This window comes from Dipteris shenzhenensis, chromosome 17, assembly GCF_047967505.1.
Source record: "Dipteris shenzhenensis isolate YYH24624 ecotype China chromosome 17, Dip_SZ_1.0, whole genome shotgun sequence".
In the NCBI taxonomy this organism is placed as follows: domain Eukaryota; kingdom Viridiplantae; phylum Streptophyta; class Polypodiopsida; order Gleicheniales; family Dipteridaceae; genus Dipteris; species Dipteris shenzhenensis.
Window position 1 is genome coordinate 47598716 of NC_141612.1, and position 23824 is coordinate 47622539.

Sequence of the window (23824 nt, forward strand, 5' to 3'; positions counted from 1 at the left end):
GTCACGTTTTTAAAATGTCCTAAAGCACAAAACAAATTACAACATTACTACTAATAAATAATTTTTTGTATTACAAACACAACAAATCCCATTGAGAAGACATCGGACATCATGTTAAAAATAGAAGCTAATACAATGATGTGTATGAACGTGTATACAGCCATCATAGTGAAATACAAAATATGAGTCCATGAAAATTACAATGGTACGGTCACACAGTGAGCCTATACATATCGAATACAAAAAAGTGTAATCAACTAGTGATACCCAATAAAAATCAATCTGATCAACTGATGATCCCAAAAAATATGATATGTAATGTGCTACTTCTCAGGATCAGCTCTCATGCCAATAGTTGCAAGTATGCTCTCGTGATCCGCCACTGCAAGGCGCCATCGTGGAGTGGACGTCGCCTTGCGAGTGCGAACACGACTCAAAGTAATCTTGATCCCAACAACAAGATGAGAATACATGTATGCCTCCTGATCTGCCATGTACTCCTGGAACTCAATATAGCGACCACGCCTCTGTATCTGCTGAAAATAGTGGCCACCTACGATCATGCTATGAGCATTGAAGTGCATCCCATGCCCATCCACTGTATCCTCATTCAGCACACTCTTCAGCATAGAGCATCGCAACAAGTAATAATCCACACCCTCCTCATTGCCCTCTGAAGCAATAACCGCGAAGATATCACCAATACGCAAAATATCTGTAAGCTGGTCATAATCTCTAGAGGAATTGAATCCCGCATCCTGATCATCATGTATCTCCTCCCAAGGTTGGAAGGGAGAAAGCACTCGCCGTACCCATGGATCGGCCCATGGTATCATGGAGCACCCTCCCCAATCATCATCAATATTGCATGCAGAGCAAAAACATGCAAACCGTCGAGAAAAGATCGCGGGGTGAGACTCACCTATGCTCCTGATGGAATGGAAATCAAGAGTGCCGGCACAGAACGACAATCAAAAGGCCTCGACCGATCAAGACTCCCAATGTCCACGCACCAAAAATACCGGCTCACCACCCTATCGTCACGCGATTGAAACACGCGATTGAAACGAGGACATAGCACTAGTGGGCTGCACCACCGCACCACATCATGTGCATCATTGAAGCGATCGGCACTGTGACGCAACTGGTATCGACGCAAAGCACGCTTCACGCAAGCACCTGCACCATCGTGCTCTCCCTTACCGTGCCCTGTCTCGAAGTAGCTCCATGTGATCGGAATGCCTGTCTCACGGTGCCATCTGCAGAACCAATAAAACTGTCTAGCAAATTTGAACTAACCACCGCAACCGTCTGACCAGATCCAGCGCCGCTGCCATGTGACACCATGATCCCTCAAGAAACTATCATGCAAAGTGAAGCAATGCTACACAAAATGGGCATCATGCGATCGATCATCACTAATGTAGAAGTGATACTCTCGCACAATGATGCGTGAGTCCATGGTGCTATCAATGCCATCCACATGAGCCTGTGCATGACGATAGCTAATGTGCACAAATATAGCAACCTGCAATATGGCATTGAAAAAAAATATGACTATTGAAATAATTCAATATAATGAGGCGGGGAAAAAATCAATACTCAATCACACGTCACCTGTTCGGAGAAATAATACTCCGATTGGATCTCATGCTGTGGTGTAAGGTCTAATTCTCCGCAAAGTCCACCACTGAGACAACCACCCCTATAGGAAATGTCCTCAAACATGCACGAAACATGCGAGTGGCGTATGTAGCGGTACAGCTTCCCTCGAAAACAGTCAATGAATAGAGAATGAATACAACACGTGGTGTCTCCTTCCCCACAAGCTGCAACCTCCTCGACTGTGCACCACCATCTAATGTCAAGGTACAGTACTCATACTGCTGCCAACGAACCATCTGCACATCACAAGTATCTAGTGCAACTCGTGGCACTCTAGCAAAGTCACCACACAAAGTACACGTGCCTTCCACACAATCAAGGGAGTGGAATAAAGCATCACCATCTCGTGTACACAATATGGAATGAATGAAGTCGCGAGGGCTAGTAGGAACCACTCCCCTATGACCATCAAGGGAACGGAATACGTCATACATCAATCCAAAATCCACATGGTAGCGACAACAGCATGTGTCACGCTCCTGAGAGCATCGCACAAACCATGGCCTGCATCGCTCAAATGACCTCTGCCCAATCTTGAACTCCGGGTGCGCCTCTACAAACTGAGTGTACAACTCAGTCTGGGTACACTCCAAAAAACATGCACCATGCTCAATGTACACACCCCATGACACCCTCTTCCGCAATGCCTTCTTGAACACCGGGGATGCTCTGCAATGCTCCTCTCAAAACTGTTGTATGAAGGACCTAGTGGAATCATCCAACAATCGATCGCTGCAAGGTGCACGACCACTCGAAGCCCAAAGAGCATCAGTCTCACTATCCTCTAGACTCTGCCTCCTAATGATGCCTGCTCGCAATGTGCGCGGTGCAATCTGAAGAAGACGTGAAGCGGTACGCACATGGCCTATCATATGAGGTCTACTAATGGCAGCCACAATAGCACGACGTGCTGCCAAGGCATCACTGGAGTTCCTATGCTTAATAGAAGCATAGGAACGTCGAACACTGCTAAGGACCTCGCTAGATACAACCCTATCTCTACGTGCACCAAGACCAGCAAGCCTCCTACACTCTACCAAGTCAGGGTGATCAATCATGGACGTAAGAAGAGAAGACTGCGAAGCTGGCGTGAGGTCACAAAAAAAAGACTGCACAATCTTGCTAGTACGACGACGGATAGTGGACTTCGGCAAGTCACGTCGTGAAGCAACACTGCTGCTGCAAGGTGGGGCAAGGGGATCAATGGGAGATGGTAGGGTGGACGGGGGAAGGGAGGCGCCAAGCGGAGCGGGGGGAGGGGGAGGGGGAGGGGGAGGGGGGAGGGTGGAGGGGGAAGAGGTAAGGTGGAGGCCAAAATGTAGGTGGCTAGGGGAAGGGCGGAGGCTAGAGGTAGGGGAGCGGATGAGCATGGGGGGACAATGGAGGTGGGGGTGGGGGTGGAGGTGGGATGTAGAGGTAGAGCTGGAGGTGGATCAGTGGTGGCAGTGCGAGCTCGAGCTCTAGAGGCTCTCTTGCACTCACGAGCCTTCCGCTTGCGCTCCTCGTCAATGAGATTTGGGGGGGCGTTCCTACATCTTTCACGTCTACTAGCTCTACGGCTTTGAGAACCCATTCTCAATGAAAGTAGGATGGAAGGTGTGACAAAGTGATGAGGAGGCAAGAATGGCTAAGAATGGGTGAAATGAACCAAAACGTGGTGTCTTATAGAGAGCCTCAACTCATCCACTAGATTGCTCTTAGATTGCTCTTCATTATTATTAGTGGAGAGGTGCTAAGATTGATACTAATTGGCTTAGTTTTGGTGGAGAGGTCTGCTATGCCCAGAGCCCCGATCATATACCTTGATCAGACCTTATACCTCGATCGAGGTATTCAGTGCATTGCGCATGTATGTATGAACCTCGATCGAGGTATCTCTAGGTGTCCTCGGTCACATACCTCGAACAAGGTATTGTATGCCTCACCCAGGTTATATACCTCGATCGAGGTATTGTATGCCTCGCACATCGTCATGTGTATACATCTGGCTGATGTGGCACCATGCATGGTCATGATGTGGTAATATAGTCTCTTCCTGCATGGTCATGATGTGGTACTGGGCCTCTTCGATGACATTGAAAGGTGATGTGGCATGATGAGTTGGCATTCATGAGGTGGTAGATTGACATGGCAAATTGAGGTGGAGGGATTGGTGACATGGCAAGGTTGAGGAGGTATGCCAAGGTGGCATTGTGTGATCACATGGCTGATGATGTGGAATGATGAGGTGGCACATGTGGCAGCACGTGTGGCAATGTAAGGTGACATGGCAAGGAGTGATGTCACATCTGCTTGATGAGATGGCACCACGTGGTCTAACAACGTGGCATGGTTTTGATGACTCAACCTTCCACATGGGCAGCATGCAGACTCCAAAGGCTTGCCACTAGGATCGGTGATGCTCCTAGCCTACCTCACCAAGCCTAATACCAAGCCTACCTTGTCTTGGTATTAGGCTTGGGTGGCCCTTTTTCCCCCACAAAAGGGAGATTTAACTGTTGGAGGCCATATCCTATGTTTCCCTTACTCAAATTTAACCAAAATTTTTTCCTCTTATTCATCATGTAGAGGACAAAATATTGACATTTTTGAAATGTTTGGTTATGTTTGAGAATTACTAGATTTATTTTTAATATTCTTTGTTGATCCTCTGAGCAGTAAAAGTAAAAATTAAACTTCAATCTTCCTAAATCTAACCGTTGGATTTGGGATTTGATGATTCAACCACACACCCTTATGTGCCTACTAACCTTCCACCGAATTGGATTTGCTTAATTATTCAAAATACTAAAAAAATGTGGTGTGCTACTAAAATGCATGTATTTTATGACTTTATTTATTATAAATAATTATTTATAATTAGATAAATCATTCAAAAAATTACCAATAAATCAAGTTAAGCTCTACATAATGCAAAGAGACCACTTACAAAGTTTCAATAACATTTAATCTAAAATGAGTGAGAAATTTAGAATTTAATATGACACTCTTTGTTCGTGACAAACGTGTGACCACCCTGGAACCATCCCGTGTGACACAAAGAAATTTTTTGTGTGTGCATCTAATTTTCGATCAGACTATACGATTGTGTGCACAATAGCAAGTGTGATGTTGTGTCAAAAGACTTCAAAGACTAGATCCATAGGGAAGTAGGTGAGATTTGCATTTTTGTGTGCTAAAAAGCTTGTTTTTCCACCTCCTTAGGATTGGGGAGTGAACAAAAAGTGGACACCCTTAGCTTGCTACCACCCGGTTGTTGGGGTTGGATTGGTCCATAGTTGATATAACTTATTGTTGATGTGATTATTGTTATCAAAGTAGTCATTGCCTTGTTGTTGAGTGCTTCCAAAGTTCCTTGTTTCTTATGAATTGCACAAAAATGAGTTATAGGTTGGCGATTTGGCACAATCTTGAGATTATTGAATACTGTATGTAGCAAATTTGCTTGTTGATAGCAATTCGTATATTCTCTTCTCTATCTTTTACCTGGCAAGTAGATTCTCATGTTGATAGGCCTTATGTTTGTATAGAACATAGGGCTTCTTGGATCCTAACATTTGATTTATTGTTGTCAAGAAGAACATTTGTAAGAGAGACAAAGATGAGGGTGTCAATTATGAGGCTTAAAAACTTGCATGTATTGTTTTGGAACCCATGGGTGGAGTTGTGGTATTGACAATGAAAAGATTTGAGTTAACTGTACTTGCTTTTGTACTTATTTTGTAATTTCATATGTTGTTATCTTAACAACTTCCTATTTTCACCTAGAAATTGTGAAATTGCCTACTTGGAGCTTGTTAGGCATCTTGTGTTAATTAAAGAATATATTCAAGAAAATCACCTAAGGATTCCCGAGGGTTGTGCTTTGATTCTAAGCTTGAGTGTGCTTCTCTATTACATAGGGTTCTATTCATGCATCTATCATATCTACATTGGAAAAACTTGTCTGCATTTGTGGACAAGATTCAAGAGAATCTTATCAGAGAATTTCAAGATCCAAGAGAATCTTATCTTTTTTTAGGTTTTAATGTTATCATTGTGGTACCCATATTCCTTTTAGCATATTTCATGGTCTATTAGAAGTTGCAAGTTGATGGGGATTCTTAGCATGCTTAGAGGGTGTGCTTGTATGGTTTCTAGCATAACACATGCTAAGTGATAACTACCATGGGAAATGTTTTTTAAATTTTCATATAGAGGTACTTTTAAATATTCTATCATGATTATGTTGCATGCTAGACTGTAAGTTAGCACTCTATTTTGGTTGTCCAATATTAATATGTCATTACATAGAATCATTGCAAAAGTATCTTTTTCAAAATTGTTAGGTAGCCTGTCATAGAATTTTTCATTTAAAATGCCCCTTTCTTAGCGGTGCTCTACCAAAAGTTTCCCATCATATTCTTCTACATCAACTGTGCCAAATGAACCCAAATATAAGAAATATCTTTCTCTTTTTGATTTCTGACCGCCATTTTAGGGTACCTTCTATAAAATTGCAAGTGATTACCTTCTATCAGACTGTAATTGATCAACTCTGTGAATGATTTACGTCTTCAAGTTCATTCCAAAAACTTGTTTGAAGAGGACTAGTGGTATGTATTCAAGTATCCACCACCATCACCTTGCAAAAAGTTCAATTGGATTGATGTGAAGCTATAATCTTTAGAAGAATTTATGTTGTTGCATTGGAAAGTCTATCAAGATGCCTCAAAGAAGAAGGATGCTAGGCATTTTCTTACAAATACCTTTGCGATTGGGAAACATCTATCTTGTCCAATAAAAGTTGATTTAGTGCAATCTATAAAGTAGGCTATGGAGTTTGCAAAGAAGCATGGTCACTAGTAATTCAAATGCCAATATTGCCAAGTGAGAGGAGCAAGTGACAAGACTCAAAAGTGGAGTGTCGTGGGAGGATCAAGAAATGAAATCAAAAACATTTTCCATGTTTGTTACTTTATCAAAGACTAAAAACCACCAAATCTCTTTTGTGGACACTACTAGAATGATTAGTTTTGAGCTTGTCAGAATAGAAAGGATGAACTATGCGAGATTATTCACATGAATGATTTAAAAATGAATCGAAGCAAGTAGAATATTTCTCATTGACACAGAATTCATTAGAGTGTTGTTTGGAGCTCTAGCATGTGCGGGGTCTCTCTTCCAAAGCATTGAACATCTCTAAGATTCAAGAAACCCCCTAGAACTAAAGAAATCAGGTATAGTAGCTTGTGATGAAAGTAGAATCTAAACTATATTCTCAAATATTTCTACAAGATCTGAGGAATGTTGTCATCCATGGAAAAGTATCCCACAAATGCTATAGAGTACTATCGCATTAAAATTCTCTCAATATGCTATAGAAGCACAATCATATACTTAGTAGTGCTTAACTAGACCTTTTCTTTGTGTTTTACAAAGTTGAAGATGTTATTAATAAAAAGGACCAATGTGGTTCTAGATGTTGGACAGAGAGTAAAAGCAATGCATGATCGTCCTGATCTGAAATAAGAAGGACATCTATAGAAAGCAGGTGGGACGCAAGAAGTTGGACGAGCACATCATACACATGCTAGATATAATGTAGGTTAGTGGTTGCCTAAACAAGCCCAGTGGTTGTCTGTGATTGATTCTTAGAATAGTTTAATTGTTTAATTTCAAAATTGGATTGGCTTGGACTTAATGTGATTGTCCTAAAGCGGCCCGATGTTTGGAACATCATGTGATTGTCCTTGACCTGTTCGATGGTTGTGTGTGATTGAGTTTTGGAATTATGTGATTGTCTTAAACCAACGTGGTTGAACAAAAATAAGCCAAAATATATTTAGCACTAGTTATGTGATTGTCCTACCTGGTGGTCGAAATGGTTTTGTTTCTTAGTAGTTAAATTATCTAAATTTAATTTTCCATTGGTTTCCATTTTTCATTGTACAGATGGCAATCTAGTATTTGTAAAAATGGATGAAGCTTAGTTGGTAAAAGAGCACAAGTTAGAGAGGGTGAGCATTTGTATTATGAATGATGGCTTGCATTTTTCTCAAGGGGATGAGGAAGCTGAGCATGGCTTCTCAGTCCAATCGTAGAAGGACATACGAAGGCTTGCAGCCTTTGAGACCCTAAAGGAGTGCCACGAGACATTGAAGTGGGTTTTGGAGAGAACCAACATCCCATTAATTATTCAAAGAAAAGAGGCAGGGCAAACATTGACAATGGATGGGCATGGAATGTTTTAAGTTGAATGGCATCTAGCTGGTTATTTGAAGGCCCTCAAGTGCTTGTATGATTATGATACAAGTGCAGATGCAAAATGGACATGCTTGTATTGCACCCACTCTCAAAAGATGCCAAAGGGAAGACTACAATGGGAAAATGGCATCCTTTCTTGCAACCAAAGTGCAGCCCCTGATCATCATAAAAAGGATCCTAAGTGGGACCCCATTTTACAGATTCCATTGGAGCAGATAGACCTGTGTACTTTCCATGCTGAACTGCGTAACTTTGACAAGTTACTCTATCTCCATCTAGTTTATGCTTGGAATTTGAGGCCATAGCTAGTCTCTGCACAATGCATTGCAAAAGCTAAAGAACTACTCTCACTAATGGAACTTCATGAAGGCAATGTGAAGCTTAAGCGGGACAAGAAACAATCAAGAAAGACTCAAAATCTTCCTGCTAAAGTGTCCATGGGTGGAGGAAAGGCAAGGAGGTTCTTGTCCAACCACAATGCTGATAAAGAAAAACATACATTGGCTCACAACACCCTAGGTTGGGAGTACTAGAAAGCTTAGAGTGAGTGCACTACAAGTCAAGCTTCACATTCGCGAATTGCTACTTTGAGAGCAAAATTGTGGACAAATCTTGATGCATTTATAAAGTTGCATAGACAAGGTCAAATGGATGAGATTTATTATGAGATATTCACATCATTGGCAGAATTCATATCATTGATGGTAGAAGCATGGTGGGAGTCACATGTTACACATTACATGGTAATCCTCCTTAGGTTGAAATTTTGTGCATTAACCTTGAGTCTGTTTATGTTTCTAATACGATGTTTTTATTTACAGCATATTATTTATGCACATGCACCATGGTTTGTGGAGCAATGGGGGCCTCTGTCCATTTGGAATACTCAAGGAATGGAGAAATTGCATTGCAGAGCAAAGGCAACCTACTTCAAGAATACAAGGCATGGGGGTGGTATCACGTGAAGCAATGCACTATCCGAAATGTTCAACCAATTTTATAGATGTCTAGAGGCCAGGACTCTCAAGCGCGACAAGGTAGAGGTCTCAAGTCTCGCAAAAGAAAGGCAGTGCAACTTGAGAAAAGTCTCAGGGAGGGTGCATAAGCCAAGGTAGAGGAGGCACAAGCGAGGGCCTTCCAGGCACAAGAACAAGCTACAGCCACTACAAAAATGGTCGACATGGAAAGGCATAGAAGAGAAGAAGCAGAGAAGTGCATAAAGGAGCTCCGAGGTAGGCTTGAAGAAGTGAGAAGTGACAGGGACATGGCAGACAAGGAGCGAGAAATGATGTGAAAAGATCTTGAGGATCAGAGAGCCAAAAAGGAGGGTCGTTACAAACAACCCTGCAACATGCATAATGCATTGAACATTGAAAAAGACCAGATTATAGAGGAGCTAAAAAAAGGAGAATGTAGAAACTAGAAAGGTGATGCAAGAACTGCGAGAGAGATTCAAGGGCTAGGAAGGATGGGGCAAAGAGCATTCGAGGTGGAGAAAACAATGAGGTAGCTCTCCAGGCCAAGAAGGATGCAGAGAGCAGCCACGAGGGGACAATTTGCAATAGCCATGGTGAGGGTTGTTTTTTCGAAACACTGTTGGAAGTCCAAAGAGTAAGCTACGAGACCCTAAAACAAGATTACAATAGGGCTATGAATGATATTTCCACGGCTTTGACAGTCGCAATAGTTAAATCATCGAATGCCTATCCTGCTATGCAGCAGGGTCCAAAATGCATGGTCTGCCATACCCCGTAGAGAATGCCATTTGCCATTGCCCAGGTCATGGAAAAATTAAATGTGCCTTCCTGCTATAGCTATCTACGACAAGAAAGTAGATGTTGTAGCTCAATTTGCCATTTGGGCAAAAGATACAAAAGACAAGGAGCTCAAATTGACTGAGCTTGACTGCAAGGAAAAGGAGCCTGAAGGGAGGAACCAACCCCCTTCAGGATAGGAGCAAGTAGGGCCAAACATGCAACTAGGAAGCTCAAATCAAGGAAAGAGGAAGTGGCATGAAGGGAGGGGCCAGGCCCCTGTAGGAAGGAACCAGCCCCATTCTGGAAAGGAGCAAGGAGGGCTGAGCCTATAATGAAGGAGCTCAACAAGGAGTCCTTGAGATGTAATTTGAAGGAAAGGAGTCTTTGAGATGTAATCTATTGAATTGTTAATCTTCTCTAGAGTTTACTTTGGTAATGTTTTCTCAGCTATGTGACTAGATAGTGTTCTTTGATCCATGCCAAGGACCATAATGTGAGATGAAAGATTTTGATTTGACAAGTAATGTGAGATGAAAGATTTCGATTAGATCACTAATGTGAGACTGAAAGATATTGATTAGTCAACTAATGTGAGATGAAAGATTTCAATTAGACAACTAATGTGCGATGAAAGATTTCGATTACACAACTAACATGGACTGAAGAATGAGAAGGTTGGGCTCAATGAACTCAAAGATTTTGATTAGGCAACTAACATGAGACTGAAGATTAAGAAGGTCAGGTTCAATGAACTCTCTCCCTATTTAAGTGCCGTGCAAACACAAGTAAGAGCCCACTATGAAATCTAGCCCCAAAACTTTGTACACCGATCCACCTACTACAAATATATGGCATCCCAAAAAACTTTGGAATGCTTTTGTTCTATTTGAAAATGATTTTGGATGACATCCCCACACAGAAACAGACCCAGAGATGGAGGAAAATAGCTGCAAGGAGGACATGCTTCGATGGTGGGTGTATTACTTGGAGTCATCAGAGATGGTGAATATTAATTTCCTCGACTATTGTTTTTCCTGCTCCTTTACGGTAGCCAAGCTCATGATGTAGATTTCTTTTGGCAGGGCATGATAGAGGCACAAAGATGTATAGAGCGCAAAGACCATGATGAAGAGGACCCCTAGTGAAAGGAGGAGTTACTATGGGCGTACAAGTTGGCAGAGTCAAGCAAGTAGTGTGTAATCTGAGTGTGTGAAGAGGTATGCCATTGTGCATGAGACTGGCCTAAAGAGTTGGGAGATGCTTGCTATAGAGAGGTTGATAAGATAGTTGGGATTTTGGAATTTCCTTGAGCCTCTAAATGTCGTATTTTGAAAAAATAAAAATCTTTAGACATTTCTTAGACTTGTGGACTTTCTCATGGTGCTCATAATACCTGATTTTGTATTGACCTACTTCCATGTTAGTACTTAAATGCTTTAAGTGGCCCGATGATCGAAATCTGATGTTAACGACATTGTTTTAGTATAGCACTATGCAACAAATTTTAGGATAGCACGACAATAGTGTAGGGATAGCACGGTAGTAGTAGTGTAGGATAAGTGATCACCAACGCAATGGTTGGTTGCACTAGGATATTAACAGCGACCAGCGTGGTGGTTTGCTTCTATGATTACAAGATGAATGGATTTGTGGATGTGTGGATTCATTATGGGAAACCAACACGGTGGTTGTTGGGATATACTAAAAACAAGCATGGGATTTACCATTTGGGATTTACAAAAATAATTTAATAACACCAACATTGTGGTTGTTTGGGTTATACTAAAAAGAAGCATAGTCTCAAATACAAATTCCATTTTCTAGGACAAGTGGACATATTTTTTCCTTGCAATGAGATTACATACATTTTCTTAGTACTATCTCTGTCGTCCTCGTCCATCACTCCAAGGCACCCCAAGATGTGCTCATGCATGTCTAAATCCAATTTGAAGACACTCTTGCCCTTCTTTCATTATGGCACAGGTTGCATATGGAACTTAATAGCTCTTACCAGATGAGAGTACACACATGTTTATGGACTCTTATGTAGCAATTCGTAATTTTAGCCTCTCTTGGAGTGTACCAAAAAGCTCCAACTACTACATCCCACTTCTCATAGGTTGTTCCGCGATTATCCTTAAATGTTTCCTCAACCTTGTGCTTAGGCTTTGTGCACTGCAATAGAAAGTATGGGTCATCTTCCTCCTTCTCCCTAGATGTTGAGACAACTACTATAAAGTTATCCCCCTCTTCCAGACAGTCAGTGAGGTCATCAAAACTCTCCCCAAACCATGGTGAGTCGTTTGTTTTTGTCACTCCATCTGAACATAGAGAGAAAACTTGAACTTGCTCTCATGTCTTCACAGTTGGAATGTTCTCACAATCGTCATGATCCCTTATGATGCACACACTACAGAAACAATAAAGTTTTCTTGTTTTAATGAGTTGGTTGTTTGAAAAGCTCCATATGCTGTGCAGACTACGAACTCCTTTAATTTTCTTGCAATTGTGCCAGCTTCTCCTTTTCACTTCATCCGACAAAGGCTTCAGTATTTTTCAAGCAAAGTACTCTCGACTTGTTGGGTAGGCTGTAATCTGAGTCTTGGCAATGTGCATGGTCTTCGGGAGGTTTTCGGCCTCTCCATCGTATCCTCCTTTGGCTCCCTAAAAATTTTTAATACGACAAGCTAGGCTAGCGGAAAATTGAGTTGTATAAATTATGTCTTACTCATACGAGGCTCTCAGCAATGGCTGGATGTAATCTATTGGCCTCTAAGGCTCTCAATGATCTTTTGGCTCACTAGATGTAATGTTTTGCTGTCTAAGGCTCTCAACAATTGTTGAGTTTTTATAACATTTATGTAATCTCTTTTTGTTCAATTTGAGGCTCTCAGTATGCACTATTGTTAGCTTTTATATTTGAATGGAACTTATGGTTGCTAGTTGTAATGTTTTGGCCTTTAAGGCTCTCAACAATTGCTGATTCGTTATAAATGTAAGATCCTCTGTTCAATTTTGCTCGGTATAAGTTGTTAATTTTTATATAACCTATTATTGGACGTAGATGTACATTGTAATCTCTTTTGCTCAAATTTCAATCGATAGATTATACTTTTGTCCTCATTTATATTTACTGCAATAAGGACTAAAATACCAAGAAAGAAGGACTACAATTTCCTTGGTTTGTGACCAAAATAGCGCTCAAATAACTCCAACGATCCACCGTTGTGATTGCATGGAGATACATCTAGAAAAATACAATTAAACTTTCAAAATATTGACGGGTTACCTCTAGGGCCAAGGGCCATATCGACATGCATAATACAATATCCTGGATGCCAAGTCTGGACAGAAATGACATGTCATACACAAATGTATAACTCCAAGAATCAGTGCGGTGGCTGTCATAGATCTACTTCTATTTGCCAGTGCATTGGTCATCATAGACCTTCTCTTGTAATACGTAAAAATAGGTAACAGAGCTGTAAATCCAAGAAATAGTGTGGTGTTCTCTCCAAGATAACCTTGAATTCTGGGTGATGACAGGTCGCCAGTCTAGAGACTACATTGAGGCGATGCTCAGAATGATAGACTGCGTCTCATTATTACTCCAAAAACCAGTGCGGTGGTCTCTCCAAGCCAACCTATGATTTGCATGGGCTACAGGCAAAGATGCGGCAAAATGCTGCATGATGACAGGTGGTCAGGCCAGAGACTAAGATGTGGCAGTGTTTAGAATGATAGCTTACGTCTAATTATTATGCGAAGAACTAGCATGGTGGTCTTTCCAAGCCAACCTTCAATTTTAATGATCTGCATGGGCAAATCCACGACAAAATGCTACGTGATGATAAGTGATCAGGCGGCTTAGGCCAGAGACTGCGCTACGCGAAGCAGTGTAGAGATGTCATTTGTCGAGCTATGCAGTGTTTAGAATAAATAAATTGTGTCTCATTATTACTTAAGTGCGCCTTCATGACGTCAGGAAATTTTTCGACTGAGAGCGCAATCGGTGCAAAATTTAAATATTCACCCAGAAGCGCATCGCATCGCGGCCCCAAAATGGCCTCGAAAATAGTTTCGCGATTGGCTACACCCATGCAAGCACTGACCCAATAGCTTAGGTTTTAGGGTTTATTTTCATCATTTAATTCATATCATCTATATACTTCGGTAGATTCTATTTTAAATGCCAAATCCATGCTCTATCTTTAATCAGTAGGGAATTAAAACTAGGACTTATGACTTAGCATAGCAAAACCCAACAACTCATAAATTTTTTGGTGGAAAACTCAAAGATTAGATTCCAACCTAAAAATTTAGGGCTCCAAGTGAACAATGTCTTATTAGATTTTCCTTGAACCCGGGTACTCTCGACAATGGCAATTCTAGTGCATGGGGTTCATTTCCATCAATAGAAAAGCCCTAGAAGCATGAAATCCGACACCACACCTGGGCCTCCTTTTTGTAAAAAGTAGGCCTTGGTCAATATGATGTTGGATTTCATGCTTCGAGGGCTTTTCGGGTGGTGGAAATTCACCCTATGTACAAACATGGCCATTGGAGCATCTGGGTTCAAGGAAAATCCAAAAAGAAATTAATCATTTTGAACCCTAAATATTTAGGTTGGAATATTATCTTCCAGTTTTCCTCCAAAATATTCATCCACCATATAGAATACATCAATAGGACATCAATGTTTAAGATTTTTGTGCAACATTAATAAAAATTATGCAAAAAAGTCACTCTTCAAGACTGAACCATGGTATAGGGTTTAGGGAATGAAACTAGGGTTTCAGGTTTAGCATCCGAACACCATAAAAACCTCATTTTTTAAATACCCATGTGATCATGCAACACATCTGATGAATATTGTGGTTTAGGGACCCCAAAACTAGAAGAAAGTATTCTTACCAAAAAATTTAGGGTTTGAAGAAAACAATTTTATTTCTGGTTTTCAGCCCCAAAAATGTTTAGGAAGAGGGAAATCCAACATCATATGACCGAAGAAACAAAGAGAGATGTTCAAGAAAGCTATGCATTTTTGTAGCAACAAATTCATAAGATGATTACAGGGACAAAGAGATGATCACGAAAACTACATATTTTTGCTTAAACACATAGAGATGGTCACAAAAACTATGCATTTATTAATTTATTACCAGACAGGAGAAGGGAAATTGAAACTCACATCTGATAGTTGACTCGAACATTTAGCATATGGCGGATTCTATTCTTCTTCTTTCCTCCACAAAAAGATCCAACACAGGCAGTATCGAGTCTGTGGTAGGCCGCCTAAGGTGAAAGAGAGCATTGAAAATCCTGTCTGTTGCCATTATTCTAAATGTAGGTGTCATGCATCTATTGTAAGCAAGTGAGTACAGAATTAGTTTGTGTTCTACAAATAATCCAACATTAACAAAGAACAAACTTGAAGTAGCGACTTTCTTCTTTATGAAATTTGCAAAACTATGAAGGATTTCCTTTGTTGTAAAGTTTCCTTATTTTTTTCTCATAAATTAAAAAAAGAGAAATACTTGATTATAAATTAAGCTGACAATAGCAGGTCATCGAACAAACGTGTGTGGTTGAGCGTTCCCTTCTTGCGAACACCTCGACACAGAAACAAAAAGAAGAATTTAGAATATCCAAAAGCGATTTATTAAAAAAAACATCAGATGGAAAACATATATATATATATATATAATTTATATAACTACACATAGTGTGGGTGGGGAGGTGGCGCGTTTCCTTTCCTGAAGAGTTATAATCTGAGGGAACGGGCCCTTCCCCATGCGCTGAAGTTAAAATCACCAAGAGTATTAGCATCGAGATTGAGTATCGTGACTTATGTAGGAGACTAATATATTACCTAGATCTCAATGAGCGTATCTGTACTCCAAGTCAAGCATCGTCCAAGTTCTTACATAAACCAACCATATGCATCTGCAATACATTTCAAATAGAAACAATGTCAAAATACGATATAATTAAACAATAAATTATTGATCTAGCTTATAACGGGATTTCTTGGATCTTTTAAAAAAAGTAGCTTGCACGGATCAGTCGCACACTTGAAATTAGTCAATCCACTATCTTGACTTAAATTACTCACAAGTTGATGATACATTATGTTTAGTGTATTAGAACTTCTTTATTGAAAACTCGAGAATTCACAACTTTAGGTCATAACTTTGTTTGCTTTTCAAATACTTATGAATTCAATGTAAACATAGAATATAGGATCAACCAGCATGGAATGACTTTGTAAATTCGATTTGCCTTTATTACATCAAAAAATTAATTTGGGATCATACTGTATCCCATCTCTTGTAATGGTTGCATACATATATCAGGCTTGATTCTCCTCGATGAAAATAGATTGCATGAACTCTGTAGTGATACATGATCTTTTGGATGTTGTTTAAGCATACTTTTGAAAATGTATTGGACTAGTTTAACATCTCTTGACCATTGTGCTTGGTCTGTGAGAATCTATAAACTGGGTACATATTTTGTTATGTAAAGGTTGATTTTACAAAGCTTTGAGAATATCCAACCTAGAGAGAAAATGTTAGAAGCAGATGTCCAAGGTTTTTTTATAGTACCATCATATAGCTTAGGAGCTAGCCAACCCATCTTGCCAAGTCTCTCTCTTTTGAGCTGGATTCTATTCTTGTACTTAGTATCTTCCTCACTAGAATGTCTGGCTAAAAAGTTCTCCTTTGAATTTATTACATATGTAGCGTGTCCCCAGTCACAAATACCAATCCGTACTCCCATAGTAGCTGCATAGTCTAGAAGGACATTTCCACTGTGCAAATCATTGTGGATCCCAACCTTGTTTGTGCAACTTCTGAAGGCCAAGGCAAAGAGCAAAACAAAGTTATGGTATGAGAGTCACAACCTGTTCTATGTTATTTGCAGGGATTTGCTTTGTATCTAACTCAGGCTTGCAATGCATGAATCTTTTTTTGCTTTCTTTGAAAAATGTGTACAGTGTCCCTCCATTAAAATATGGCGTGAAAATCCAATGTGGTGCACTTATTGACATAGCAATTGGCCACGAACCTGGATGCTATGTTTAACTTGCATTATTGATTCTTTCATGAAAGTAGACTCTCTTTTCTCAGCATTGCCTTTAAAACTCTTTGCTACATGATAAGCAATCGGGCTGATGCCTGGTACTCCTTTGATTCTTGCTAGGAAAAGTTTCCCTTCAGACCCAGCACCGAATTTTTTATCCTTATATATTTCATATGCATGATCTTGCAACCAAGTAGTATAGGTTGCTGTACGAAAAGTCATAGGAGTACTATCCACTTGTTGCATAGAAGCATTGTTCGATGTATTTATTCTGGCACGTGCATGTTCCTCGGTTGGATTTGGACCAATCTTCTTCTTAGCTAGCGCGTACAAATTTACTCGTATACTACGGGCTTTTCTTTGTTTCCATAGACTATGCCAAGCCAAACACTTCTCATTCGAAGATAGCGATTCGTCTACATATTGTGTATGATATGTGATGTTTCCTATGATGGTCGTCACACACTTTTCCAATTCTTCTGACCAAGCTACATCTGTGAGTATGTCTTTTACTTGATCTCGTATCTTTGACACCTCTTTGATTTTCTCTAGCCTTTGCATCACATGTTGTTTGAATACATCTAACAGAGTGTCATTGTCCTTGATTTTTTCGATCATTGTCTTGTCCATGTGTGCGACGAGTAAGAGTACTTCTCTTTGAATATAGGCAAAGATCATGCCGATATACTATATGAGTAGATCCTTGCGGAAATACCCCAAGGTACAAAGTTGATATTGTATAGTGAACTTAACAAATATTTAAAAAAATTCACGTTGGAAACATGGTCAAACAATATACCATTTGAGCAAAACCTTACAAAAATACTCCAAGGTGCAAAGTTAACATGTGTAAAGACATTATGATGCATCTGTAATCTTTCTTATTTTGGGTTTTAAGGTAATTAAGTCAACATCAAACAATATACCATATGAGCACATCCTTGCAAAAATACCCCAAGGTAAAAAGTTGATATTGTACAATCAATTTAACAAATTCAAACATTTTATCATGTCGTAAAAATGGCCAATCAATTTACCATATGAGCAAAACCTAATGGAAATACTCCAAGGCAGAAAGTTGACAGCAAGTGTTAAAATATTTTCTTTTAGATCATGCATCTTTACTTTTTTTTTTGGGTTTCAAGTAAATAGTTAATATTTATTAAGAGCAAGAATGATCTACATTGTTTACCACAGGACGATAGCAGAGGAGGGTCAATATTGGGGAAGCCCTAGCACATGCGCACACACACATAAGTCTCGATAGTTCTACTAACAAGAACTATATAAATGAGTTTCAGTTCTATGGATACCTATATAAACAAGAACTAAAACACAAATACTTTTGCTCAGAGGTTTAAGCTGTACATTGTGTCAGTTATCTCATGCAAGCTAATGGTGAAGGAGGAGGAGGGCAGCATGAGACCGCCAACGCATCTACAAATGCCCTTCAAAGCACAGGAATGTCTTTACCTGTCAATTTTCATGGCAACCTACGTAGTGCTTGTAGCACATAGACTAACACAGCAATAGATTTTTTGGCCTCTCGCATCACCAAATACGGACAAGTCTTTCATGCATCTCATGTGCAACAACTGTTTAAGGCAAACTTATTATGATAGGTGGACATTGTTGTTGATATGTTTGGACTACGGGCTCCTAAACATGTGATTTCGTTGTTCAAAATCGATGGCAAAAATTTGAAAAGATAAGGATCTGACACCCAATCAACATAAGTTTGGTTCATGTTGTTCAAATAATGGCAGAATTCTGAAAAGATAAGCATTTGATGCCCGATGAATAGAAGTTCTATTCATGTTGTCTAGACAGGAGACTGCTCGAGCGACGAATTACTGGTGAAGAAGATTGCAGTAGATTGTGTTTGGTGCAAACCTGTATTTGCATGAAAATGTTTTTTGTGAAAGCCATTGTGTGTGATGAGCGTTCAATTGATTATCGGGGCTTCGGATATCCTTTGCAAGAATTTCAAGTCATCTCATAGCCCTCTCTAATGGATTTGAAGCCCCTATCGTAACAGATTTTAAATCCCCATCCTCAAGGATTCCATGGAAAGTCCCATACCACAAGTTTGTGCCTCCATGAGTGTGACACTCCAACAGCTGGCACCTAGCAGTAGGAATGAGGCATTTGGGAGACAAGCAAGACGTGGATTTAGGAGACAAAATTTGAATATCTGAAATGCCAGCTCCATTCCATAAGTTGTACTCGTTTGTACATGGCCTCAATGTCACTCTCATGATTGTAGGTTCAGTTGGCGTGTCGATGCCACAATTTATTTCCAAATAATGAATAACAGGGAGCAGTTAAAAAAACAAACAAGTGAATACCAAGAGGCGATGCTTCTCTAAAGACTTTGGATTCATGCCTTCTACTTCCTGACAACAAAGAAGAGGTAGAAAATTTTGACTACAAAGCTGTAATGCAAGCTTGACGGAGCTAGAAATAATGGATGATGGGGAGTTTGGAAATAATGGATGATGGGGAGATCGATTTTTATGATCACTACATATGGTGGCCTTGTGAAAGCCAAGTTTGCAGTCCAGCGATACATCAGTCAGAATACATGAGGTGCATGACCGAATGCAAAGATGGATGACTTCGGAGGAACAACGATCGTTGACAGCTTCCGACAAAGAAGGTCGAAGAAGCTCTTCAACTTCTCTCCCTCCGCCTCCAATGCGCAGAGGCTGTTTCAACAGATAATCTAGAAGAGGCTAACCCTATCATCCTTGAGCTCAATGAGATCTCCTCCCCTCTCTGGCTCTTGCTTGGCCTCCCTCCTCCTCCGCTTCCCCTCTCTCTCCCCTCGCTCCTCCCCCTCTACTCTCTTCACCTCGCTCTCACCCACCCCGTTGCACTCCTGCTTCGCAACATATCATGTAATAGCAAGGCATATACCTAGTGAGCGGTAGCTCTTACTTGCTCAACTACATTCAATGCTAGCTTCTCAACCTCCAATGCAGCTACAGCTATTCAACGAGGGGGCTTAATTGACACGTTGTTGGACCTCAAGAAAAGAGCTTCTACTTACAGCGGGAGCTACATGCGATTCTCCCTGTCGTCCAGCCTACAACTCTCTCCATCCAACAATTTTCATCTCCTCCTCTTCTAGTCTAGAGCTCTTTGTGTCCTACAATTGTGCCTCTCTTCCTACCTATAGTGCTCTCCGAGCAGGAATCTTGACAGTGCAAGGATTGCAGAGGAAATATGAGGGGTGGAAGCGACAAAAATAAAAGTGAGAGAATCCTGACAGCGTAGTCACCTCTCGCTGAGAGATTCCCACAAGCAACCCCTTCTGGACGAACCCTCAAAACTCCAAGCGAGCAAACTCTCCAGCCTATCACTGGGTTTATCGTCGTAGGACTCAAAAGCATGACTCAGGTCATGGACAAGGCTATCAGAAGCCTTCAAGAGGAGGGAAATTTCAGTGAAGTTCTGGCACTTGAAGGATCCGGAGAAGCTAATCCAAGTGGAATCTTTAGGAGCACTCCAGTTGACCTTAAGGAATACGCAACTGCCCAAGGTCCGAATGGCCTCGTCGACGACAGCTTTAAGCTGCGGGAAAGAGAGGGGGCTAGGTTCATCAGGATCCTCATCCTCCTCGGTCCAGTGAACTTAATTCTCATTAAAAGACTTACTCTTCACTTTGTTTACAGACTACGAGGTTGATGACTCCCGCTTTGGGTTGTTGAATTTCACGCTTACATCGAGTTTCCTTTTGTTTTCCACGCCCCTCACCACGTCCACAGCTGGAGCTTCGAATACCAACTTAATCATCACACAAAATCAGAGAAAAACAGAAGAAAGAGACTAAAGCCACAAGTCAAATACCTTCTTACACAAGAATGCACTTTCACGAAGAATGGATGAAGATAGAACGACAAGTCTAATGCCTTAATTTGAGGCATCCCACTTTTTTTTATATACTAGTTTGAAAAGCACTTTTTAGGCGTTGGAGATTTACAAAGCAAGCTTTTTACGCTTTTAGGTTTTGGAGAAAAGCTTAAAATCAAAATCAAGGAGGTGAGAGAAAACCAAAACATCCGTTTAGGCTGCCTTCAAATATTGACTAGGATGCCCTATTAGTTAACATCCTATTAGTTAGGTAGTACATTATGAATTCACAGTGTGTTGGGCCAGGGATCGTTGATCGGAATACATCTGCGACGGGTTAATATTTCACGGCTAATTCCGTTTTCGTCTCATGATATGTTTTGCACCAGTCCGTGTTTCCGTTGATAGCTTCGCAAAATTTGAATGCCATCGGTATCAGTCACTCTTTGTAAACAAAGCAAAATAGAGCAGCTCGTTCCAAGTATCAGGTACTCCAGGCAGGCACCAGTGACTACAATCCTGATAATGTTTGACCTCCTCAGGCGGGTGACCGAAAAGTGCAGGATGGGCGTCTTTTCGAAAATCTGACAACGTTGTGATGTTGAGAATCTGGACATCAACACTCATTCGCTGAACGATTTCCTCCACCACTTGCATTTTGTGAGGGTAGGGAGAAAGGTAAAGTTCGTTGAAGATGGGCTGAGTCTCATTGTGGCATTGGCCACCGGAATTCCATTGCCCCCCGCTGAACGAATCCAATAGGATGGTCAGAAACTATACGTATTGATCCATTTGCTAGCTTTTGCCTCTCAAAGCAAATTAAATTCGTGAAACAGAGACCAGCAAGCAAAAAATCAATCACACATTCTTACATGTAATGAACAGGGGAGTAGCCACGAAAAAATACGCGCGTCTTGGCAGGATCGACGTAGTTTTCTACCCATCTCGACCAAGTAATGATAGCCTTGTGGTAAGCCAACCCGAGGTCGAGTTCACTGTGCACCGTATCCCCCTCCCGGAAGTAATCACTGCCATTGAAAGCACAGCTCTTCAAAGTTTTGATAGATCTTCGACCAAAGTGAGGAACATCACAACTTATTAACCAAATCTATAGACGAGCCGAGCTTCTACCTTCTAAGAATATTCATTCTGCCTTAAGCTGGGGTTCTCATCCAACTTACCCTTCGCCAATCTTGTCCGGATTCCACCAATGCCCTGTGTTGAACACAAGGACATCGGCTTTCCTCCACTTTCTCTCCGACTTGTCCATTTTGTCTAGCCTGACGGTAAATTTGGTTGGCTCAGCTCCCTCTTCCTTGTCAACTAAAAAGTGAGATGTGTAGAATTCGATTCTGCAATCGTAATCCTGCAGTACAAGACAACAATATATACCGAGATATCTACAATTGTAACTCGAGAGAGAACCCTGCAAACCAACTAATTGAAAAATTTTACGACCAACATGTCATACCCAATCTTGAACCGTGATAAATTACACGTTAACATCCACAACTTTACGAGCTCAACGAACAGAGAGAGAGAGAGAGAGAGAGAGAGAGAGAGAGAGAGAGAGACTAGGTGTGCGTGTGAGAGAGAGAGAGACAGACTTGCCAGAAATTTGAAGACATAAGCCCCTGGTAGCTTGGAAATCCTACCATCCTGTATTTCAGAAATTCTGTCCTTATTTGCTAATGATTCCCTGAGAATGCAAAGCATTGACTCCCACTGATTCCTATTTAGTGAGTCACCCACGAAAACCAATCGCTTGCCTCTCAACCTTTCCAACATATATGTGCCATTGAACCTACACATTAAAAATATTATGTCAAGATTGCGATCATTGGATCAAGAGTCTGCAGACATCGAGCACTATAGTACAATAGCATAGGATCTGCACAAAAAACACAGCATACTGCACAACTGCATGATATCAGCATTACCTTGGAATTATGCAATCCTTTGGTAACCATTTCCAGCTGCTGTAGTATGTATCAGGCCTGCCATTCTTCTGGCAGCTAAATCCTTCGTCGACAAATGGACAGGAACCAGGAGGGTAGAGAGGGTAAGAGCTGTCTTGAACCCATCTACCTACAGAAATATCGCAGCGGGAACGCTTTTCCCGCTTTGCAGAACTAGCCGCTGGCGATGAGGAAAGGCCATCGTCAAAATTCCAGAGGTGCTGCTCGAGCTGGGGAACTCTACTGGAAGTAGGCTCGTGATTGACGAGAGAAGAAGCATCTGTTGCCGAGGCCTCCTCTCTACGTGAATCCTTGACAACGGACACGCTAATTGACGAAGAATCATTCGCTGTGGTTGCACCACCTCGACCTCCAGCTTGCCGCGCACTAGAGGACCTGCTGTTTATATAATTTGACCTCCTTTCGGGCGTATGTGGTATTAAGTTGACCATTGCATCTTGTGTACCCAAAGTAGTCGAAGGCGCCCTTCCGGCGCTGATGCTTGCAGCCGTTGTTCCGTGGTCCTCAACAGCATCTGTTTCGAGGGAGAAGCTTTTAAAGAATAGGAAATAAAGCTGGGCGGGAATGGAAGCATTGGACATTGTAAGCGGAATCGGCACAACCTTCCCGGCAAAAAAGGAGGTGAAAGTAGCCGAGATAATCAGGCCAAAGACGAGTCCGAGGACCACGATTCGCCCTCGGCAGGGGATGCCCGGAAGAAGGGACGTCGTCTGCAACTTGAGGGCCTCGGTAGCTGAACCTCGGGGGCATTGTTTCATATCGGGTGTCAAACGCTGAGATCTAAATCCTCGCGGAATGGGCGTTGTTAATCCTTTAGATCTCGAGCCCCAAATCAGGCCGCAGTGCAGAAGGCGCATTGCGTGGGGGACAAGATTGTAAATGGTTCACGTGGAAGTGGGAGAAAACGAAGAATGACGACGGAAGCAGCTACATACCCAAATGCTTGTCACACTATGTGCAGTAATTTAGACTTTCACAAAGTTTTAATTGAGCTGTTGATTAGCGATTTAAGTAAAGGCTTGCGCGATCTCTCTCTTGACGGAAGAAAGCTGCTAAACCTTAAGATCAAAGCGGATCAAAGCGGCCACTTTGTTGCCGGGAATCATGTTCTAAGGTCTCTTTTGCCAAGGTTCGTGTGCTAGCCGTAATGTGGACAATCTCTCGACTGTTGGACGGTTTTGAGCCTTTGGCACAAGCCGGACGGCCAATAATATAAGTATGTACAGCGATTTGAGA

General features: G+C 41.2%; 1 protein-coding gene across 1 annotated transcript; it reads right to left on the bottom strand.

The window, feature by feature from the left end:
- Window positions 1–20963: 20963 nt before the first annotated feature.
- Window positions 20964–23418, bottom strand: LOC147892206 (protein trichome birefringence-like 6). Its single transcript, XM_087388755.1, has 5 exons — window positions 22550–23418; window positions 22221–22413; window positions 21791–21975; window positions 21482–21637; window positions 20964–21354 (listed from the first exon to the last, which is right to left on the bottom strand). The coding sequence occupies exons 1-5, from the start codon at window positions 23344–23346 to the stop codon at window positions 21045–21047; spliced, it is 1641 nt and encodes a 546-aa protein (XP_087244881.1). The 5' UTR covers window positions 23347–23418; the 3' UTR covers window positions 20964–21044.
- Window positions 23419–23824: the final 406 nt, after the last annotated feature.